This window comes from Python bivittatus, unplaced genomic scaffold (genome assembly GCF_059951505.1).
Source record: "Python bivittatus isolate LINGU-HERP-01145 unplaced genomic scaffold, Pbiv_v1 ctg000140_np1212, whole genome shotgun sequence".
In the NCBI taxonomy this organism is placed as follows: Eukaryota; Metazoa; Chordata; class Lepidosauria; order Squamata; family Pythonidae; genus Python; species Python bivittatus.
Window position 1 is genome coordinate 1223370 of NW_028277043.1, and position 22016 is coordinate 1245385.

General features: G+C 40.0%; 1 protein-coding gene across 4 annotated transcripts in view; it reads right to left on the reverse strand.

Moving 5' to 3' along the window:
• The window catches only part of LRRK1 (leucine rich repeat kinase 1), a 73843-nt gene that overhangs the window by 33782 nt on the left and 18045 nt on the right, over positions 1 to 22016 (reverse strand). For 2 of the 4 annotated variants that reach the window (XR_015795345.1, XM_007423552.4), the window contains exons 3-17: positions 17775 to 17938; positions 16131 to 16302; positions 13746 to 13925; positions 12663 to 12811; positions 11523 to 11749; positions 9799 to 9926; positions 9116 to 9279; positions 8589 to 8726; positions 6204 to 6316; positions 6045 to 6121; positions 5186 to 5315; positions 4273 to 4385; positions 3140 to 3354; positions 1712 to 1876; positions 781 to 953 (exon numbers count right to left, since the gene is read on the reverse strand). Coding sequence is in view for 3 of the 4 variants with exons in the window: in XM_007423552.4 (XP_007423614.2) it covers positions 781 to 953; positions 1712 to 1876; positions 3140 to 3354; positions 4273 to 4385; positions 5186 to 5315; positions 6045 to 6121; positions 6204 to 6316; positions 8589 to 8726; positions 9116 to 9279; positions 9799 to 9926; positions 11523 to 11749; positions 12663 to 12811; positions 13746 to 13925; positions 16131 to 16302; positions 17775 to 17938 (2308 nt within the window). In the remaining variant the exon portion in view is untranslated. Of the gene's footprint in view, positions 1 to 780; positions 954 to 1711; positions 1877 to 3139; positions 3355 to 4272; positions 4386 to 5185; positions 5316 to 6044; positions 6122 to 6203; positions 6317 to 8588; positions 8727 to 9115; positions 9280 to 9798; positions 9927 to 11522; positions 11750 to 12662; positions 12812 to 13745; positions 13926 to 16130; positions 16303 to 17774; positions 17939 to 22016 lie in introns of those variants that run through there. The other 2 variants (XM_007423553.4, XM_025163617.2) reach the window with 2 other exon arrangements.

Genomic DNA, 22016 nt, shown 5'->3' on the forward strand with positions numbered 1-22016 from the left:
GAGAAGATGGAATTGGAAAAAGAGCAAGGATTGCTGGGAGATGAACCAGGTTTTTAGGGAAAGGTTGTGAAAGAAGCATCAGCAGGGTTTGCAGACTACCGCAGCAGCCAGAAAGATGGGAATACCATGCCTTGTGTTATGGGGGTCATGAGGAAGGATGGGGAGCAGCCTCTGAAAAAGAGTTTTCCAAAACAGAACGAAAAGAAAACCGCCCCCAGCAATCAATGGAAACCAGACGTTTTCTTCTTTTAAAAAAGGAACAACAAAAATAAATGAAATGATACAGACAGGCGGAACTCTGTCAACAGATCTACCAGCATGGCATCAAGGCATTCTGTTACCTTTCAGGTCTGTGGACTAGGATTAGTCCATTCTGATCAGCTGTCCATTTTCAGACAGAGATTTCCAGTCTGGTTCATCAATCAATCAGTACGGAAAGTTTGCCAGATGTATGCAGGATGCATTGACTTTACAAACCTTAAGAGGTGAAGGAGTGGTCCTGTCTATTTTTTAAATGCCTAGAGAACTTAGGCTGTGTTTGGCCCTTAGAAGAAGAATGGCCACTTCCTTAGTGCTTCCTGGAAGGCCATGCGAATGCACAACTTTCCAGGAAGAACGTTTCACAGCAGTACGTCTGCTGCAGCAAAACTTCTCAGTTTGCTCACAGCTAGATCTGTGATGCATCTCTTTATTCCTGAGTCATATCTGAGTAGCTGAAAGGCAAACAGTTGGAAGTAAGGCCTTGCTACTGTGAGTTGTTGCACCCAATATCCAACTTACTGTAAATGCTTCAAGGTGATGTCTGGAAAACCAGTGGCTCTTGAACCTGAGGGAGATCGACAGATGGCTAGGACGTAGGCTCTTAGAGTGGCGATCCTCTCAACACGGAATTTTGTTTCAATCAAATCCAGATGAGTCCCTACCACCAGCACAACTGAATTTGGAGCCTTGGCCTGGAAAGAGAGATTGGCACTAAGACATGGTTTATTTCAACCACAGTTGGTTGGCAGAGCCAGAGCAAACTAGATTTGGTCTGGCAGGTAAATGAAGTGACCGTATCCTAGTTGGCTAATGAATGTTTTTTTTTCAAAGCTGCTCTTTCCTGGCATCTCTGTGGAAGTCTTAGGTAGGACAGACCAACAAACCAGGATAAGCTAGGAAATACAAGTGTCTACAACTGCCACCATTTCCTTAACACGCAATGGCGTATCACTCAGCATGCTGAGCATGGCATTAACTACAGTTTTTCAAACAACCCACAAAGCTTCCATTCAGACATCATACTTTGAGGTGAGGTAGATACCGGTATCCCATTAAGAGGACTGAAAAAAGGTTCTACTACAAGTCCTATCAGCTTTTGTACCTGGATCAGGAAAGGAAATTGTTTTATTCTTCCACTTGGGCTACAAAACAGCTTGGCCCTTTATCCTGAGGAACTGTTGAACTGGAATCTAACATATCTGGAGGATGACAGGACAGGGGAGCCTAGATTAGATGTTCACAAATGTGTTTCTGGAATAAACATTAGGAACGGATAAGAACAGAGGCACTTTGTTGTGGGGAGGAAGGTATAAGGGAGATGTCAACTCTGAAGAATTTCAAGTGAAGCTGTTAGTAATGAACAATGGCTTTTGCCAAATGTGTCTAAACCTGTCTGTACTCCCACTGGGGCACTGAAATTCTGCAAACCAGCCCATGGCTTTGCCCCTACCTCAATACTGAGTAACCAGAACTGAAGATTTGCCACAGCTTCTTCCCCCAGTGCTAAGTTCCAGATGACAATGTACAATGCTTTATCTGTGAAGAAGCATTGGTTGACTGTTGACATGCTGGCGGGGCCTCCGATATCCCAGACGTTAAACTCGACGGCATCAACCTAATTGGACAAAGAGCTACATTGAAGGGCCCGAACACCCCCCGTTAGCAAATGAGAGAGAGATAATGGTGAATGCATAATCAGCTTGCAACCTCCAATATCTTCATAATGTACGGCACCTAGGCATCAATGGGTATCAATGTTCAAATTGAAGAAAGAGCACTTGTCAAGGGGGATGATCCCTTCCCCACAGGAAATGTACATTAATTGCTTGCTTTTAAAGCAGCCACACATTCTCAGGGCTAAGATTTAGAGTGGAAGCCAGCTCTGGCAGAGAAGAGGCATCATGGTCAAATTCCACATCAGTCCAACCAGTTAATCTGCTGCTGAATTTGCAAAACAGTCCATGAAACAGAACAAAGGCTTCTTATTAGAATCCCACTGAAAACGTATGAGGCCCAGGTGTGAAAGGCCCCATATGGAAAAGGAATGGGTGGACACAAACAAATCTATTGTGAAATACACTGGGATCTATTCTGTAGTCACTAAATTCATCCCCAAAGTCCTCTACATCCTTGACAGTTTTATTCAGATGCTGAATGGGGTACAAACCAGATAATTAATTCTAGAATTCTATGACATGTTCATTTAGCAAGGATGTGGCCTCAGAAGGCCCACTCTGGAAGTGTTTCTAGATGGATTCAAATAAAAATGGGGGGGGGTTGTTCTGTTTAATTTTTGAGGTGCTATCTGAAATTGCTGAAGGTGACTAACTTTCACTTTCAGAAACATTTCCCTTTTCCATATACTCCATGTTCATTATTCTTTTGTTATGGATTCATGACAGAGATTTTTTAAAAGTCTGCAAATGAGATCATGTCAAAGTGTAGAGAACTTTCCCCCTTTTTCATATCATTATTTACTGTTTGGGGAGAGATCAAACTGATGGGTGTGATTCAGGAGTGACAAAAAGAAACCTGCATCAACCTCCTTCAACCTTGTTTTCTCTATGTGTACTAGCTTTGAATTGCCATAATTCCTTGCCTGGGTAGCCCCTTGCCAGAGAAACTGAGTATTCACCTACAATGTTGGAGTATCAAGCAGTCAGTAACTTGGGAAAAGTCCTTAAAATAAGCAAAAAGGGCTTGTGATTGACAGTGAAACAATTAACGTTGTTTCATTAGTCAACAAAACAGGTGGGCAAAATGAATTGTTAACTAGAAATCCAACTGGAATCAATGTAGAGCTATCAAATTTTGCATGCCTTGTCCTGCCTTTCAAAGCTACTTATGGAAAGTTGAAAGTTTCTCTCCTTCTATTTACCTTTGATTTCAATCCAGCAGGTCTCTGGAGCTCCCATTTTGTGGTCCGGATGGTGGCATTATCAGGCATTGATAGAGAAGGCTTCCCTGTCTGCAGCATCTCAACCAAGGTGGATTTCCCCTGCCGTGGAGGACCCACCACCACCATCTTCATCAGACTACATTTCTCTGCTTTGCGCAGCTGGGCACGTAAGTAAGCTAAAATGGTCTTGGGCCCTGTAGATAGAAGGGATGAAGAAATCGTTACAGAGATGGTAGCTAGTCCAAAGATTGAGAAAGGTTATTTTGTGTAGGGGGAGCAATCTGCAGTCATCTTGGTGGTCCTTGGACTAATTTTCAAAGCCCTCTACAGGCAATCAATTTGGGCCCTGAACAAGAGAAATCTGCTTCTTTTCTCTCTCTCTTTCTCCCCCCATCTGTTCCTTGGAAGTGCGGGAAGATAGGATGACAAAGGAAAACAATTCAGAGAGAATGGATAGGGTTTTTTTAAAAAAAAAACTTGGGCTTTCCTGATCTAAACTTTGGGCTGAATACGGAGGTTATAAATTGCAAAAATAAACCAACCAGTGTGCATGATCAATTGTTCAAGGCAGCAATAATAGGCTTATTCAAAATTAGTAAACACTAGAAGCTTGATTTTATGTAAGCCAAGGATCCTTAATTTCCAGTTATGGTTTGTCTTGAATGCTGCAGAACTGCCAATAAATTCAGTAACAACAGAAAAATCTCTCTGGAAAATACAGCCTTGGGCCAGGAAGTGACAAAGCTGACATCTCTGGATTGTGGGTGTCAAAAAGTGTGACGTTCTGCGAAATAATAAATATTGCCCATCATTTCTACAGCACTTACCCAGAAATAGCCAAGAACGTAAGAAAAAAAATGGAAACCATTAAATGGCTGTACTACGAACTGCCGTTTAAGGGAGGAGGTTGCCTGCAAACAAACTGATCAAGCTGAATTTGAATCGCATGGAAAGTTTTAGGTCTGCAGTTCTATTTCATAACAACAACTGCCTGGACAGAAGCCACTCCATATTGCCTACCATTCAATAATAAATAAAATCAGGCTTGGTTTGGATTCCCTCGCTGCTCAAACAGCTGAGATTAATAAGTTTCAGAAAGAAAAGAACCTCACCCTCTTTTCTGATCTCCACTGGAAGATTGCCAATATTTAGATCCTCGATATCCAGCTGCCAAAGATTAACCAGTTGTCCAAGCTCAGGAGGAAGTTCTTGGATGCCTGGGTTACTATGCAAAAAAGGAAGCACACTCATCAACCAATCAGCTGCCTTTCCCAGGAAGACATTTATATGGAAGTTGGCAACAAATCTAATCTTCAAAGGAACATTTGGAGGTATAATGTGAAATGGTTAGCTTGGACAAAACCGTCATGGAATTTCAATGGAAGAAAAAGAATGATAAAGTTAACTATGCCTCTTGAACAAATGAAGATTCTCTACTTTCTGGGTAGCTAAGAAGAAATGCAATCCATTCAGTCAAAGTCTATTTTATCTGCTTCTTATTGGTGCTGTTAAAAATCTGGGTGGGCAAACAGGTTCTCAGGGAAATGGATAATCCTGAGAATTTTAAAATTATTATAGCCTTTTACCCAATGTACTGTAGTTTATTTCTTTTTAATCTTTTCCTTCTTCCCAGGAAAACAGTGAGCATATATTGTTTTTCTTCAACCATTCCCTCCCCTTGCCATAAACAAACTTAAAGATAGAATTGGTTGAGAGATGGACATTGGAGTTTCCTGGCTAAGCAGGGAATCTGATCCTGTATCTCCCCATTCTTAGGTCTTTGGGTCTTCCAGTTGTGTTGTGCTAAAATTCCTATACCATCTGCACCTTGGCAATGCTGTCTTGGAATTATGGGAACACATTTGAAAATCTTTGGAGAACATCAGGATTTTTACCCCATACAGCACCCAATCTTTGTACGGAAACAGCCAAGTTCATCAAAGGAAGCCTCCAGGTTTCAGTGGCTAGTGAACTAAATGTTCACCTGATGCAACATTTCCAACTGCTTGGAAGAACTGAACTCACGTTCCTAAGTAGAGTTCTGACAGCCCTCTGAGAAGGCAAACTGATTGTGGGACGGAGTCTAGTTGGTTGTCATTCAGACAGAGGACCTCCAGAGTATCGGCCAGGAATTCAGGAAACTGCAGGGTAGATCCTGGAGAAAGGAAAATGGCAAATACGAGTAGGATAAGAGAAAATGAAGAACACATGCAGCCTGCAAAATAGCAATGAACTTTGATAGGACAAAGCCACCTACTGCACATCCTGTTTGCCTGCTGTCAAACACAGGTAAGAGGAAAGGGATAGGAGAACAATCTGCTATTTATTAATATTAAAACACTCATTTGGCCCATTTTTCTTACAGCAGAGAATTGCACTTGATCACAAGGTGACAGAGGATACACTCACGATGAAAATGGGACTGAGATCAAAAGGGATTCCAAAAAATATAAAAACCAGAAAATCCTTTCCGATCCCCTAACCCTATGGAGAAAAATGGCCTTTTAAGGAAATAAACCAGAACAAAGCAGAAGAAAAGTAGTGTGAAAGTAGTCATTTGCTACCAATTTGGGGAAATGGTCAAATGGGTTCAGAAGATTGCAAAGTCACAATAAAGGGGGCACAAGTGGCCCACGAGCTGCTTACACTCCCCCCACAAAGTATGTAGGTAAAAAAAGATTATGACATAATCAAAGAGCCTTGTTCACGTATCAGTTGGTTTTATGGGTCTCTTTAAAGACAAGAGGCTAGAAATTGTAGCAGAAGCAGCAGCCATCAAGGAAATGGAAGACTGTACTTGAACAGTCACACTCCTGCCCACTCAGTTCTTCATTTCACTCTGTGCGTCTGTCTGTCTGTCTCTCTCCTACACCCACACACTTACCGATCTCAGTGCCGACACAAGTCCTGTTCCTTGTAGTGAAAAATGGAATCCATTTAGTTTTGGTCCCTTCCTCAGTTCTGCAGGCAAATGTAAACAAAGACCCATGAAATGGGAAGGTTTCCTCTGTGGTGTTGCTTAAGAAAAACCAAAAGAACTCACTTTCCAAGCTGATTCTTGGAGAGATCCAGAGATTTCAGCGATCGGCAAGACCATTTCTCTGAAGAAGGCAACATGACTATCTGGTTTCCTGAGAGTTTCAGGGAGGTCAGATCCTGAAAGTGAAAGTCGATAACAATGGATTCTGCATAGCTGTCCGGGGGTGGGGGGGCTGTTCAAAATCTGCAAGATGGTGGATATGGAATCGCGATCTTGCAGATTTTGACATATGCACCCCGCACTTGACCACTTTGATAGTCACGCAAAGAGGAGATGCAAAACTCAAAGGAAAAAAAGAGATGTGGAATAATTGGGGAAAAACTGGAAAAAAAAGTTTTGGGGCTTTCTTCCCTACAGGGGCCTTTTTATTTGTTATTAGCACAGGATAAATAAATATTCCAGTGAAACTATTTTGCTTTCATATATGAGAATTGTAATCATAACAATAATGATTTTAAAATACTATCATTCATGTACTGATTCTTCTCAAGTGGGAAACCCTTTTTTTGTTGTCAAGGGGTGTTCTGACTTCTTTTAAAAAGCAAAATAAAAACACCCCCCCCCCCAACCTGGACATGCACAGAGATGTTTGCTGCCTGAAAATGTTGCTAATTGAAATAAAGAGTTACAGCCAGAATGCCCTTTCTGAAGTTCTAAACTGATTGAGTGTAGAGGTTTTATGAAATTTCTCTGCAGGCATATGGAGCCCCTAGATCCCAAGTTATCCATCTAATTTATACAGTGCCCATAAAGGAGACAGTGCATTACAGGCTCATCTAAGGAAAAAGTAACACCAAACTAAGCTTCAGCAAAGAGAATGGAAGGAAGAAAAAGAATAAGAGGAGATGAATGGAATCAGTGCTATTCTATGTAAGGTGGAATGGTGGCATAATTACATGCCTCCTAAATTCTAGGTCCAATATCTTCCATTTCCAGTTAAGGCTAGAAATTTCTCCTGTGTGAAATCCTGGACGGCTGACCCCTTCTCCAGAAGCACTGGATGAAAATGTCCATAGTTTTCAAACCAGCTGGCTCACGTTGTAGGTTTTGGAACCCAACACTTCTGCAGGAAGTCATGCTGAGAAAAGATACATAAACAATCCAGGCCAACGATCTGATTGGTATAAAACAATTATGATGCAGTGCTACGAATTTGGATTTTTTTATTACTATGGATGTCTTTACACTGCATTAACACCACCATAAAATGAGGAATGGCCCAGAGAAAAGATAAGTAACGGAGGGGCACCCCCTAGTGTTCAAACGGCTCAGATTACATGCATTTCAGCTCCATCAAGAAAAGCCAACTTTCACAACCTGAAGCCACAAGCAGATATGGTGGTGAACATATATATCTTTGAAACCCACACGAACACTCAGGAATCCAAGACCAGTTTATCCAGGCAATAAATGGCAGCCTCTTTAAATTCCTGAATAATGTACGAGTGTGTGTTTGTATGTAGCGTGGTGTATGGTGTCAATCAGGATGTATCTTCACAGTTATGGGATTAATTTCACATGCTGACATCAAAGTTCAAGAAGCAGCATGACCAGGAATGATTCTGCCACTTTCTATTCCAGGTAAGATTATTTCTTACAAGTTAATTGTTAAGTCTACATTTAGTTAATGGCAGAGCAGCTCATGAAGTAACAATGTCTGAAGAAGGGCCAGGTAGACCAAGAAGCTGCTAGTTATATTCAAATTCCATCCTGCCTTCCACATGGATCTGCTTCCCCCATTTTATCTCACAATGATCCTGTTAGGAAGGTCAAGCTAAGAGAAAATGATTGACCCAAATCACTCATTAAGCCATGGAAATAAGGAAAGTTTTCCTTCTGGGCATTTCCAGCATCACTCTTCCTCCTAGTGGCTGTCTTCCACCAGTACTCTGTAGTTCAAGCAAGCTAGTTTTTGAGTCTCTAGTGTAGCTAATCCAGAGTTCTCAAGGCACAAATGACCAGAATTAATTTGTATTTTGGAAACAATGTGTGAAGATCCAGCTCTCTTGAGAAGTCTCTAATGCTGGGAAATGTATAAGGAAAGAGAAGAAGAGGACAGCCAGTAGCAAGATGGTCTTCCAGTGGTACAGCAGTGATGGATGTACCACTGGAAGACCTGAAGCAGTCCTGAGGCTGGAGGCTGGAGAAATCTATCTATGTGGTTGCTAAGAATTGACTTGATGGTACATAATCAATCAATCAATCAATCAATCAATCAATCAATCAATCAATGTGGTTGGCTGGAATATCCCTCAAGGCCTTCAGATATTCATCAGACACTCCTTCTGATCTGAGACTGCAAATAACATAAAGAAAACTATCCAAAACTATTTTGCAGAATAAAGGAAGTGGCCCAAAGTAGTAAAAGCAAGTTTCTTCCTTCCTTACTTCAAGCTGGAAGAGACACTGTGGAACTTCTTTCAGGGAATTGTCAGAAAAGTCTACTTCCTTGAGATGGTTTTTCCAAAACACTGCCAAAGTATCAGGCAGAGATTCCAGCATATTTTTAGCTATTTTGCAACATTTCTGAAAATGTAAGGAAGAGAAATGTTCATCTTTGTCCATCATCAAAATCTCAGCTTTTATATATTTATGGATCTAACAAGCATGTGAAAATATATATGAGTTCAAATGACGGGGATACGCATTTCAGTTACATCAAAGAATGCCACATTTCTTCATTGTACACATATACCCACATGCACACACCACATTTCTAGTTCTTAAAGAAGTGAACACAGGTTTGAAAGAAAGAAACCACCTCTGATGAAATCTCATGGAGAAGTTTTCTAGTGGTGACACTTGTAAGTATCACTTAAACATGTATCACAATGATCCCAATGTGATTCTCACACATTCTAAAAATGACACATTATAAAATACACAGTGATCACAGGATGATTACCCAGACTCACCAAGGGACAGGCCCATGGTTGAGGAAACACTTTTAAGTTATTGCTAGATCCATTGAGGCTATGCAGTGATTTCAGACAGTGCAGAAAGGAAACGGGCAGCTCTGATAACCTGTTGTCTGAGACATCTAATTCCTGCAGTTTTCTTAATCCAATCCAGTTCGTTGCTAAGGAAAAAAATGCAAATAGCACATCAACAAATGTGAGAATCTTTGCTAGTTAGGTTTACTCTCGAATCTTTTCTCTGAATCATTTCTTTTCTTGGGCAATTTCGTTTTCACAGGAAGTGACAATAGCTGAATTCATACATTCTGCTAAGCCACCATGCAATTTATTTGGCTTGGAATTTCTACATTAGATGAATCCAATCACCATGATGTGTAAACAAGATTTGTAGCTTAACAATATTAAGTTACATATTTGCCCAATGACTTAGGGCTCTCGAAAAGAAATGAAGAAGGGGGTTTTGTGTGTGTGATGAAGGGGGGAAAGGTATCTGCACAGTGAACATGGCTTCAGGATATGAAAAGAAGGAAGAATCAGTAACTTCCACTGTCTTGAGAAGATGTGGAATCTGATCATAAAGGAGGACACTATAGGTTAAAGAACAGGGTGGGCCACAAGCAGAAAATGTGTTTTGTTTCAAACCCAAAACAAACCATTGTATTTTGAACGTATGCACTCACCATTCTCCTCATCAAATAATCTTTCTAAATAATTTTTGGCAGCAATAAGTCTTTGGAGTCTGGAAAGGTGCAAGAAACCCGAAGGAAGACTGAGGAATCTGTTGTTGGATATGTCAATCTCGAGTAGCCTGTGGATTAAAAAGAAAGAAACCAAGTGGAATATAAATATATAAAGAAGTTTTAGAGTCAGGAAGAAAAACTCTTTTTTGTCTCCAACTGGTAGATGAACCTTAGCTCCTGCCAATGTGGCCATTTTTAAAACGAATGGATTTCAACTCCCAGAAGCATAGCCAGCATGGCTACTGCTGAGAATCCAGGGGACATCTGGAGAGTGCCCAAATTGGAGAAGACAATCTGGTAATTTGATATGAGCAAGCTCTGCCCCAAATAATGTGTTCACCTGAAACTAACTTTAAAGAGCGGCTCTGCACCTAAATTTTGGGCTTTCTTGCACTGTTTTCATCCCTCGGTTTTTCAAAACTTCTTTGCTGATTAAGAGCTCTGAAGCTCTTAATTAAGAACTCAAAAGCTTGCCTACATATGCCATTTAGGTTGTTCCTAATAAAAATACAGATTTAGAATAAATAAATAGTAGAACTCAGAATACATCCTGGTTGATGTAATCTGCTGCTATGAGGTACTGGAATGAACCATCTATAAAAGATCCAGTTTTACCTTTAAAGTTTCCATTTAACTACTTATTACTGTAAGAATACAGAAAGGAGTAGTATATAACAAAGAAAGACCTTATTGGAGCTGTACTCCAACGTGTAAACAAAGGATGGATTTAGGCAGTTGTATCTTAGCTTCACAGGCAGAAGGTTAACAAGAATTCTGCCCATATATGTGGTCCCTTTATTCTTTTTGCACAGATGAAAGAACAATGAAAATGGAAATGGAAAAACAATGAAAAATGAAAGAAAGGAGCCAGTTTGATCTAGTGGGAAGGCAGCAGGCTAGAAACCAGGAGACTATGAGTTCTAGTCCTGCCTTGGGCATGAAAGCTGGCTGGGTGGCTTTGGGCCAGCCCTCTCTCTCAGCCCAACTCACCTCCCAGGGTTGTCGTTGTGGGGAAAATAGGAGGAGGAAGAAGTATTAGGTATGTTCGTCACATTGAGTTATTTATAAAAATAATAAAGGAAGCATAAAAAATCTAAAAAAAAAAAGGGAAAAAAGCAGGGTGCCTTCCATTTAAAAGAATTTCCAATTCTGCCCAAACCAAGTAACTTTTTTTTAGATCTGGAATAAAGAATAATAAAGCTGTTATTTAGATTTGGCTTAAAATCCTTGTTTGTTTGTTCTCTGTAATTTGTTTTTATTGTTTTATTATCAAACATAAGTAGTACAATATATTATTTGAGCATAGTGGTATTTATACAATATTGACTAGAGATGATTAGCGCTCTAGTGTTTAGATAACTTAAGCTTAAATCCTCGTTGGTTTTGAAGTTGTTAACCATGATCTTGGTTTGGGCCATCTTTGGACACAAGGCTTCTGAGCGTCATCACTCCCACCATAAAAGGGCAAGCAAAGGAAGTAGGAGTCATCCCAAACATGGTCTTAGGGAACAAAGTAATTCAAAAGAGCTCTCGGACTGAGATTGCATAGAGCTGAGTCAACAGGTGACGTCAGCATTCTTGCCTTACAGCCCTTGCTTAATTCGGAGTACACCCTATTCAGAATTACTCCCAGGTACTTTTCTCTAAGAATAAGGGCCACGTGCTTTGTGCATATGATTCCATCTGATGACTGTACATCAAGCAGCTGATTTAATCGGTTGTCAGAGAGGTTCAGTTTCTGAAGGTTGATCAGTCCCCAAGGGATGATGGATGGAAGGGAGGCCAGATGATTAGCAGAGAGGTCGAGCTCCGTTATTTGGTGGGAAAGATCTATCAGCCAGTCAAAATCCACCCAAGGAAGCCTAAGTTTCGACCAGTTCACAGAAAGACCCTGCAGATAAAGAGATGAGGGACATTTAATGGGGATCATCAACAATTCTGACTGAAAAGCAGATGTGACTTTCAGAGAGAAACTGAAACAAGAAAACCACAGTATGGCTAAGCCTAAACGCTCACAACCTATGGATCTTCCACAGCATGCTGAACTATCAACTCTTTTTAGCCTCACCCAGCGTGCTGCGTGAACATCGCTGCTAATTAGAGGTTGATGCTTAAGGATGCATCCCGAGGATGAAATACTGCAAAACTTCAACTAGCTGCCTTTTCTTTTCCCCCCACTCCATTGCAATACATTGATTTTTTAAAAAAATCTCTCTGGGTTTGCAAATGCTAATCCAGTAACATACAGCCTATTTTTCATCTCTGTTTACTCACAGTACTAAACCATAAGGTGAATTTTTAAAATGCAGCTTAGTGTATTGGAAGAAATCAGTTATTACAGTTTCCAAACCATGGTTTACAGCTTAGCATATCTCCAGCCCATAGTATGTGTCTATCTATGTATGTATTGATTTGATTTGATCTGATTTTAGCCTGCCAGCATCAATAGATTCTTGAAGGGTAATAATCAGGAATTAATGATTAATGATCCACACTACAATAATCACAACTAAGCAATTATCTGAAATTAACCTCATAGTAAATAAAATATCATATAGTTATGAATATAAATATAAATTTTAAATATGTACTTATCTCAATAAATATAAAATCAAAAGACAGAAAAGACAGGGAGAAAACCACAATAAAGAAGTAATAAGGTGCATTTAAGATTGATTCACAGTGGCCTTTTGCATCTGTGTATTTGTATTTTTGAACTTTACAAACTATTAATAGGTATTAATATAATTTTAACAGATAACAATTACAATAGTTAAACAATTTCTCCCCCTGATATGACTCACTGGCTTTGCCTGGACATTTCTGCTTAAAGGGACTGGTTCAATGAAATGTTTGCAAAGAAGGCGTTTGCTAGCATTGGGACAATCCATTAGGGTGTAGGAACAAAAGAACGAACCATTCTCCAGCAAGAAGGCAGCAACATCATCGTGCCCTAGCAAACACAGATAAGGGCAGAAGCTATGTTAGTACTTCCAATTAAAATACCTGTTTTTCTAAGACTTCCTTTTTTTAAAAAACGTAAAACTGAGGACTTATATTTTGAAATTACTCAGTTCTGAAAGGCATTCCTTAAAACAAGGATACAGGTAGTCCTTGTTTAGTGACCACAATTGGGACTGGCCACTCGGTCATTAAGCAAACAGCTGCTAAGCGAAACCATGACTGTGGTTACAAACTTACTCCAGCTTTTCTTTGCTTTACAGACCTGGGAAGGTCGTAAATGCGAGGACTGGTCATAAAGTTACTTTTTCACCACTATCATAACTGTGAACAGTTGCTAAACAAGGCAGTCGCTAAACAAGGACTACTTGTATATCTAATACAGCCTCATTCTCCAAGCCGAGACCCAGCCCAGCCACTCCAGAGTGGCCACCAAACAGTAATTGTTAATATTAACTAAAAAGCAAATGATTAAAATAATGTGGCAAATAAACATATTTGCTGTTTTAATATAAATGCAATTGATTCCATTTTCTCATTACATTTGTATCCTGCCTTTTGGTGAGATACTGATAGGTAGGTCTCCCGCATAGGTAGGTCTCCCCTAAGAGCAAGCCCATAAATCAGGTTGGGCTGAGGGATAGTGACTAAGGATTTGAGATGACTCTCTCTAGCTTTAATCCTACACCTTAAACCAGTGTTTCTCAACCTCAGCAACTTTAAGATGGGTGTACTTCAACTCCCAGAATTCTGGGAGTTGAAGTCTACCCATCTTAAACTGCCAAGGTTGAGAAACACTGCCTTAAACACCTCACCATGCGGGCTCTTGTGCCCCAGTTCTCACGGCCATGTTCTCTTTTGGGAAAGTGGCCCCCAACAGCCCAATGAAGAGGAAAATTGGCCCAGAATGAACAACAATCATACACCTGCTTGCATCGCAGCATAAAGTGGCAATCGAAGGAGGACTGGAAACTCATTTTTTTTCACGGCATAGCTGTCCGGATCGGCTTTGTATGCCAGGACCAAGAGCTTAACCACCTCTAGATGGCCTTGTTGACAAGCCACCGCCAGCATCCAGCTCAGGAGTTGCGAGACGTTCGTTACACCTTTGAAAACAAGCATTCACAGACCAGTATTGTGACCATACGCAGCAAAGACAACATGTGAAGAGTTGCAAGAAAATTAAGAGCAGGCCACAAATGGCTTTTTGAAAATCCCCCATCCAATTCCTGCTGATGTATTTTAAATTTTGTCCTTTCTTTTATGCATGTTGTACTTTGTCGTTGGGTTTTGTAAGGTTTTCTTTTTACAGTCTTAGTCTTGGACCCAAACAGAAGATCTATCCATGCAATTTGCAGGCACAGAAATAGGGTGGACCATTTCTTCAAATTGTTCTGGGATACTCCAATAATTTCTCAAGGGTGGAAGTCTTCCTTAGTGGTGACAGGAGCACCATTCCTGAAAATGCTCCTGGGAAGAGTTCCTCATCATGATCTCCTCCCTTGGGAATCCAATGGAAATCCAAGAAGCTGCTGGTAGCCAGAGAAAAGGTTCTCCAATGAAAGACAAGACATTCACACGTACACTTCTTGACCAAGTCAAATCTCTATGTGTGCAAAAATGCTACACACCATATAGAAGAATCTCTTTCAAATTTTCTTTGAAAGAAATTTCAAAGGCAAAATTCTCTTTCATCAAATAGAATGTGTAGAGGAAAATTTTAGTAGCCTTTTATATGTTCTAATGTTAATTTTGATTGCATTTAATAAAGCCAAGTTAGCTAAAATGTGGCCTGTAGGGCAATAACAGGAAATAAATAAACTTGCAAGACTAAGCAAACTACTGATGGGAAAAGACGTGACAAGGGAAGTATGGTAAAGTATGGTAAAGTATGGTAAAATTAGCACCAAGGAAGTTATGATTCAGTTGCAAATCCTGAGAGTCATGATTGTGGTTTGCGGTTTTAAAGGATAAAAAGGATTGCATCTAAGTGAACGGTACCACTTGGTCAAGCTGTCTTACCTCATGGCTCAGTCAAGCTGGTCCGCATTGCAATGTAAATCTAAGTGAGTACCTTGTATGCTATTGGTTGAATTTTGCTTGCTTATTGAACTAACATTTAATAAAGCTTTTAGAACTTTGAAGTGACTTATGTTCTGGTGTGTCTGTCTCCCGTGGTTAATGAGGTTTTTTCCCTGACAAATGAAAACTGATAGGAAAAAGATGTAGAAAAAAATTATTTGCCCAGCATTAAAAAATATGTGACAAAAAACAAGTGGGCTGAAAAATAAGGTCTACAAATAATAGGTCAGCTAATATTGCTGTTATAGATCACATGAGTACAAGATCCATTTTCCCAGTCTGGTGCCTTCCAATACAGGTTGGAGGTGATATGGGTATAGGATTGTGAAAGGAAGCATAATATGTGATTTATCTTGTCTGTCTTTGCAGAACTGCCAGTTGACAATATCACAGTTTGATTTCCTGATTCCACATCAAGAATTACTGTTTGAACCTCCAAAAACAAAGGTGAAACCAAATATGATTTCCCTGTATAAATTATTTTGAGGTGGTTCCCACACTGGTTCCCTTCAGCCGGGAATTCTGAAGGTTAGAAATTTTTATTTTAAAAACAAGCACTTTTCTATGAGAAGCAGGTCTCTCTTGAAAATCTTTCCTTTTCCTTTTTCCTGCTCACCAACCATGGAGTTTGGAATCCAGAAAAACTAATTTTCAAAAATTAAAAAGCGTCTAGTTTTTGACCTTACTAAAACATGTGTCAAGTACAAACTTCTCCAAAGGGCCCAGGGAGTTATCATTTGCAATACAGATCTTCCCTATTTGTTACTAACTTATTCATAAACAACCTGCCTTTTAGAGCAAATCCACACCAGGCAGATTATTTAAAAAGTGTTAAACAAGAAACTATAGAACATACATAATTAAAAGATGTCAGTTAAAAACTATATAAAGAAGACAGTGATAAACCAGTACACTGCTTGGAGGAGTTCATTAAAAAGTCTGCTTAAAGATTATGAGAGAACATGGCAAATACAATTTCAGAGAGTAGGTGTCATCAGTAAAAAGATGTTGGGAGCCTTAGAAGTTGGCCAGTCAGCAGTGTCTGTGGATAATCATACAATCTAGGCAAGCTTCTATGGATACAGCAGTTCATCCCTTAATGGAACCACCATTTCCAGGGCTTCAATTTCAACAAATCAATGAATTCAAGAACAGAATACTGTAAAATAATGTATTGGAGGAAGCAAAAGAGGTATGGAAGAAGCAGAAGGGCTGGAAACTTAACCTACCAAGAAAAGAATCTAGAAGTTCTTGTGCTACGTCCTTATGTCCAAAATACGCAGCTACCACCGCTGGATTATCATCACTGGGTTCAAGGGATACGGTCACGCCTGCTTCTTTTAGCAAGTATCTTACTGCCTGCAGGTCCCCATAAGCGGCTGAAAGGCTCAAGAGATGACCCTGATTTGAGAAAGGGAAGCATAAAGAAAACGTTTAGTGTTTAGATCAGGGGTCCCCAAACTCAACCCCTTCACGAAGATTCAGTTTGTTCATCGACCCCCTAACATTTATTATCTGAAAATAATTTAATAAATACTACTTTAACTAACCGTACTATAGTAATAATAGTACAAAAAATAATAAAAGCAACAACATTGACCCCTTGGATAGTCCCATTGACCCTTGGGAGTTGATACTGACCACTTTGGGGAACCCTGGTTTAGATAATCTAAAGCTTATGTGCCCCCAAGTATCCCATTTTTAATCCCAGATTCTCCTAGGAGTGGAAGGAACTGACCCTTTTAAAAAAAGTTTGGGGACTTAGAGGAGAGTTTAAGGGGAGAAATAAATGTCTTAAGCCTTACTGAGGCTTAGGACACTCATTTTGCCTCTTAGAATGCAAAAAAGGTCCAAATATGTTGGCCTCATCCAGTCTGGGGATGTCACATCATCACTAGCACTAGCAGAGATACTTGTGATGGAATGGAATTATGAAGGCCAAACTCAGGGAGATAAACATTTTCTTAGCTCGTCAGAACCGCGTGAGAGGAACAAGAGGATGAGACTGGGACCTCCCTGAGGAATTCACACTGTTGTGGCTGGAGGACTTTGGGAACTGGGGTTTTAGTCTGGGAAGATTCTTGCTAGAGGTTGTAGCTAATAAACATAGCTGGACTGAATTGGCATTGTCTCTTGGAGTTCCTTGGGATAGGCCTGACATCAATCTTCCCAGACTCAAACCCCAGTTCCCAAAGTCCTCCAGTCACAACAGTGTGAATTCCTCAAGGAGGTGCCAGTCTCATCCTCTTGTTCCTCCCACACGGTTCTGACGAGCTAAGAAAATGTTTATCTCCCTGAGCTTGGCTTTCATAATTCCATTCCATCACAATACTTCCAGTTTTACCTCCAGGTGCAAAAAACAGCTTCCAAGATCAAAAGAAATTGGTCATCCCTGATCTAAAGAAACTGGAATACTTATTCTATTTTCACTTGATACATGTAAATACATATTTGCCTAAGGTGGTTCTACCCCTAGTAAAGGAAAACCAGCCTCATGAAATGGATTTCATTGCCTTGCATTCTCCGTCCAAGAATTTTACAATATGTTTATCTTAATCTTAGCAGATATATGGCTGAGAAGGTCCTGTCCAATATATCCATTTTGTTTTTCAAGACTCGCTTTAGGGGGAAAAAATGAAGAAACACCATGAGCAGATGTTTCAACCAGGTCTCCTAGTCACTGATTCTGCCTCCCCTTCCCCAAAAGTGCTTTGTGTACACAGTCAAAATCCAGCAGTCTACAGAATTGTATGGCTTATGGAAAAAGTGCTAATTTACAGGTTCATTTGACCTCCTCATTTTGAGACTTGCAGGAGCAGGCATAACTTTTCCCACTTTCTGTAGTAAAGATGGTCCAACTCCTCTGCCCTCACCTTTTCCTCCTGGGAGAGGCTCCTCTGGCTTGGTGATCTGACCAGCTGTAGAGCAGCCTCAAAGTCTCTGCTTTGGTAGAGATTCTGAATGGCCTTGGTCACAGAGGACTGGCCAACGGAGAAAGACTCTGTTGTGGACTGTCGGCCACCCATGTCCCGTGTATCTGCACACAAAGGGTAAAAGGAAGACTGGTGTTCTACCTTTTTACAGGAATGACAATAAAACGGACGATAGGTAAGAACAGATAAGTAGAGTAACAAGTAAAACAAGGTACAGCTGCTGAATGGGGGTTAGCAATTGTGTTAAATAAATAAATAGGGTGACATTTCCTTTGTCCAGCTTGACTACTTCCAGTAGTTTTCTCAGCAGCAAGAGGGAAATAGTTTGGCATTTCCTTTTTCTGGGATGATCTCTGATTTCCTAATCTAGTTTATAGCCTTGGGATTTCTTAGCTGACTCCCACCCAAGTACTAACCAGACCTGACCCCACTTAGCTTCCAAGCCCAAACAAGGATGTCCAGGTCCGGTCACCTGCTATAAAAGAAAAAAAAAAGTAGATGATCCTTTGGCATAACCAAATGACCATGGTCCCAGGGAAGTGTGTGTTGCTTCACCATGCAGGCTAGGAGAGTTAATAAAATTTGCATGTTTTATATCCTGTCTGCCAACTTTCGTTCTGCCTTGAATCTAAAACCAAACCAAACCAAAAACGAACAATAAAAAAACCCTAACTAATCAGCATTAATCTGGCACATAACAGGGAAAAGTGGAAAGTCCTTCCAAGGCACTGCCTGAGTATGTGTGTACTTTTGAAACAAAAGGAACGAAACAACTTCCTATTTCTGCTAATGGTACTTTCCATGGGGTGATTCCAAACGAAACAAAGGCAGCCCTTCAAGGTAGACAAGGTCAGGAAACAAGAGTCTCTAGGAGTCTTAGAAAGGACTTTAATGCAGTTAGGGTATTGTAACAGAATCTTGAAAGCCTGTCAAAACCCCTCCCTACTTCAACTTATATCTAATCCAATCAAGGGGGAGTCGTCTTGAGTTTCTTTCTCACACTTTCTACTCTCCTAGGACTTAGGTCCTTCTTTCATTCCATGTTCTTCTGATGTTCCATCCTACCCTGTGCCGTTTTCAAAATCAGGTAGCATCATGTTTGGTGGGTGAAGGCAACCCTTGTCTCTTACTTCAAAATATCCCCGTAATTGTTCTTAACATGCTGTATTTATATTTAGAGTTTACATTTACTTTGTAAGCATTCGTTAAAACAAAAGTGATAATCCTATAGAAAGGACTTGGGAAAGACGAATTTAGCAAATCTATGTCATCACTCACTAACCTTTTAGATTTCTTTGAGAGTGCTAATACCATCCAAATACAAATGATCCAGTAGTTATTAGTTATTGCTGAGCAAACTTACTGATAATGGAATAAGAGTGAAAGTTCTCTTGCAGATCAATTGATTAAAGAACAGACAGAGGACTGCTGGAATAAATGGGCAGTGCTTAACAGGATATATCAAGAACAGGACCTCCCAAGAACTAGCATAACTTCACTACTTTTTTTTAATTTGCTCACAAATGATCTGGAAACAAGGGGGCTCAATTTGTGGATGACAAAAAATCATTGAGATAAAACAGTGTGGAACAGTAGAAAGTTTCAAAATTTCTGCAAATTGGGGAAAATGAGCAAGACAATGGTAGATGCAGTTCAACATAAACAACTATAAAAGGATTCACATCAGGGTCCAAAACATCTGATTCTGCGCGTACAATAGTGCAGTCTGAGCTGACAATGTGCAACCAATAATAGGATCTGGAAAGATGATGTTCCACAAAAGGTTAGCTGAAAACTGTGTTGTTGTTAAAAAGGCTCACTCCACATTGGGAGCCACCTGGAAAGGATTAAAAAAAATAAAACTACCAATATCATGATCTTTTTATTCAAGTCTATAGTGCCCTTGGAGGAACTCACAGCTCCTGACAATATATACGCATATATGGAAGTCATCAGCCAAGAGTATACAACTTTTGGAGGTTGAATGCTGCATTTCATTTCTGAATGGCATGAAGCCCCACTCAGGGAAACAGCAGAGATGGGAAGAAAAAAGTAGATGAGTCCTGATCAAGCATTACATTTGATTTAATTAAAATGACATTAAATTAATTATACTTAATTGGAGTATTCTTTCTATATTTAATAATTTCCCCCTTTCATTAATTTCAAAGCTGCAATTTGGTGGCAATTTTTGAAAGACGCTTGGGGGCAGATCTAAGAGTCTGAAAATAAATTAATAAATAAATAAATATAAATAAATAAATGAATGAATTTTGGAAGCCACATGCAGTCCTAGGATTTCCAGTTGTGCATCCTTGCTGTGAGGAGATACAATGTCCCATTCATTGACAAAAGGACAACTGCCATACAGGCGTATCTCAAGGAGCTTCAAAGTAAAGCAGAGACTTTAGAGTCATCTACAGAGGTCAACAAATACCCTTGAAATCAGACAGCTCCAGCTACCCATCAAATCTTCCTTGTCAATTATTCAGAAGAGAGCTGAAGTCACCAAGATATCTGAGATGGCTTTGGGGAGTTGCAAAGGCATCGGTAATTTTTGCAGAGTAATTCTCAGGCCTTGGAGGGTGTTTGAAGGATGCACAGACAAAGGCAGGAGCTCTGAAATCCAGGCAGGCAAAAGCTGAAGGTTTGAGCTGAAGATGGGCTTCAGCAACTAGCATGTTCTACATCCAGCACCTAGACAAAGTCACGCCTGCTCTCCTTTGGCCCAGCAGAGGATTCCAAACAGCATCACACTGCCTATAATGCCCTTGACCTCATCTTAATATAACTGAAGGTGCTGTTTCAGCTTTCTGCTGTCACCATTTGAGAAACCTGTCCAAGAAAGAGTCCCACCAGAGGATGCTTGTCTGGGAACTCACACTTCAACGGTCTGGTTCTCTGCCTAAAATTAATAGGAAATCACCTCTTCTCATTCTCTTCCTCTCCTCCCCACTTCTCCTGGTTCTTCTCCTTGTGATCTCCCACTGAATACGGAACATGGCACCATCAAAAGGTTCATGAGAAATACATTGCCCTGCGTTGTCCATCTACAGTATTTTTAATTTATATTGAAATTCAGCATGTGGAACAAACCATTGCTCTTTACTGTAGCTATAGATTTCTATGTAATTCCACCATTGAGGGCTTTTAGTACAACTAATAAAATATGGAAAACGAAAACAAAACAGAAAACATGCATCTCTTCCCCCTTTCCCTCTGTTCATCTTTTTTTAAAAAAAAATAAAAGTAAGAGGAACTGTCCAAAAGGTTGAAAATGAAAGCTGATGGCATCTGGACAGCTCTCTCCTCCCAGAAATTTCACAAACAAGGAACGGTAACTGCACAGTGCAAGCCCCATCTGGAAGCAAGAAGCAAGTAACCGTGTTCAGATGCAACTTCTGAATCACTTTTGTCCCCTGCAGTATTATCCCATTTTAAAATCAAAGGCAAGTTTGCCCTGATTTTCACCTAATTTCTGCAGTATAAAACAACTGAACAGCAATTGCATGAATCTAAGCATAAACAAAACCGAATCCGAGAGCAATGAATGGTATTATGCAAACTTAAAGCAGGTAGGAGTGAAATAAGTCTACTGCAGATGTTATTAAGCAGAATAAGTAAGCAGATACTTTAAATATAGCTTCAACGGACCACTGAATGTCTGTCTACCGGCCTGAGGAAAGGATTACTATGCTTGGTGGCATCTTCTGCAAGCTATTCTAATTCCAGTGTCACAAAACATTTATGTTAATAGCATCGAAACAAGAAGTTTAGTATTTGGGGAAGGAAGCAAACAGTTTGATCTCTGTAAAAGATTTTAGACTTCCACAGCTTTTAACCTTGTACAAGGAATTGTACAATTGCCCTGAAGATTCCTGACATGCCTATTTTCACAACGTACAGCTTGATCTGACAACTTTACTACACAGGAAAAGATTGATTCAAATATAATTCTGACATTCCCTGCAACCTGCAAATGAGAACTGAGTGCAGGAATTTGAAGGTAGGGAGCTCTTGACATAATTCACATAAAATTATCACTGCATGCATAAGACTCACCTTCATGTCATTACTTGAGAGGATATCTCCAAACAGAGCATTACGTCCCTTTGGAACCAACACACACTGCTGTTTCTAACACGAGTGCAGAAAGATTATTAACTTGACAAAGCCTGTCCA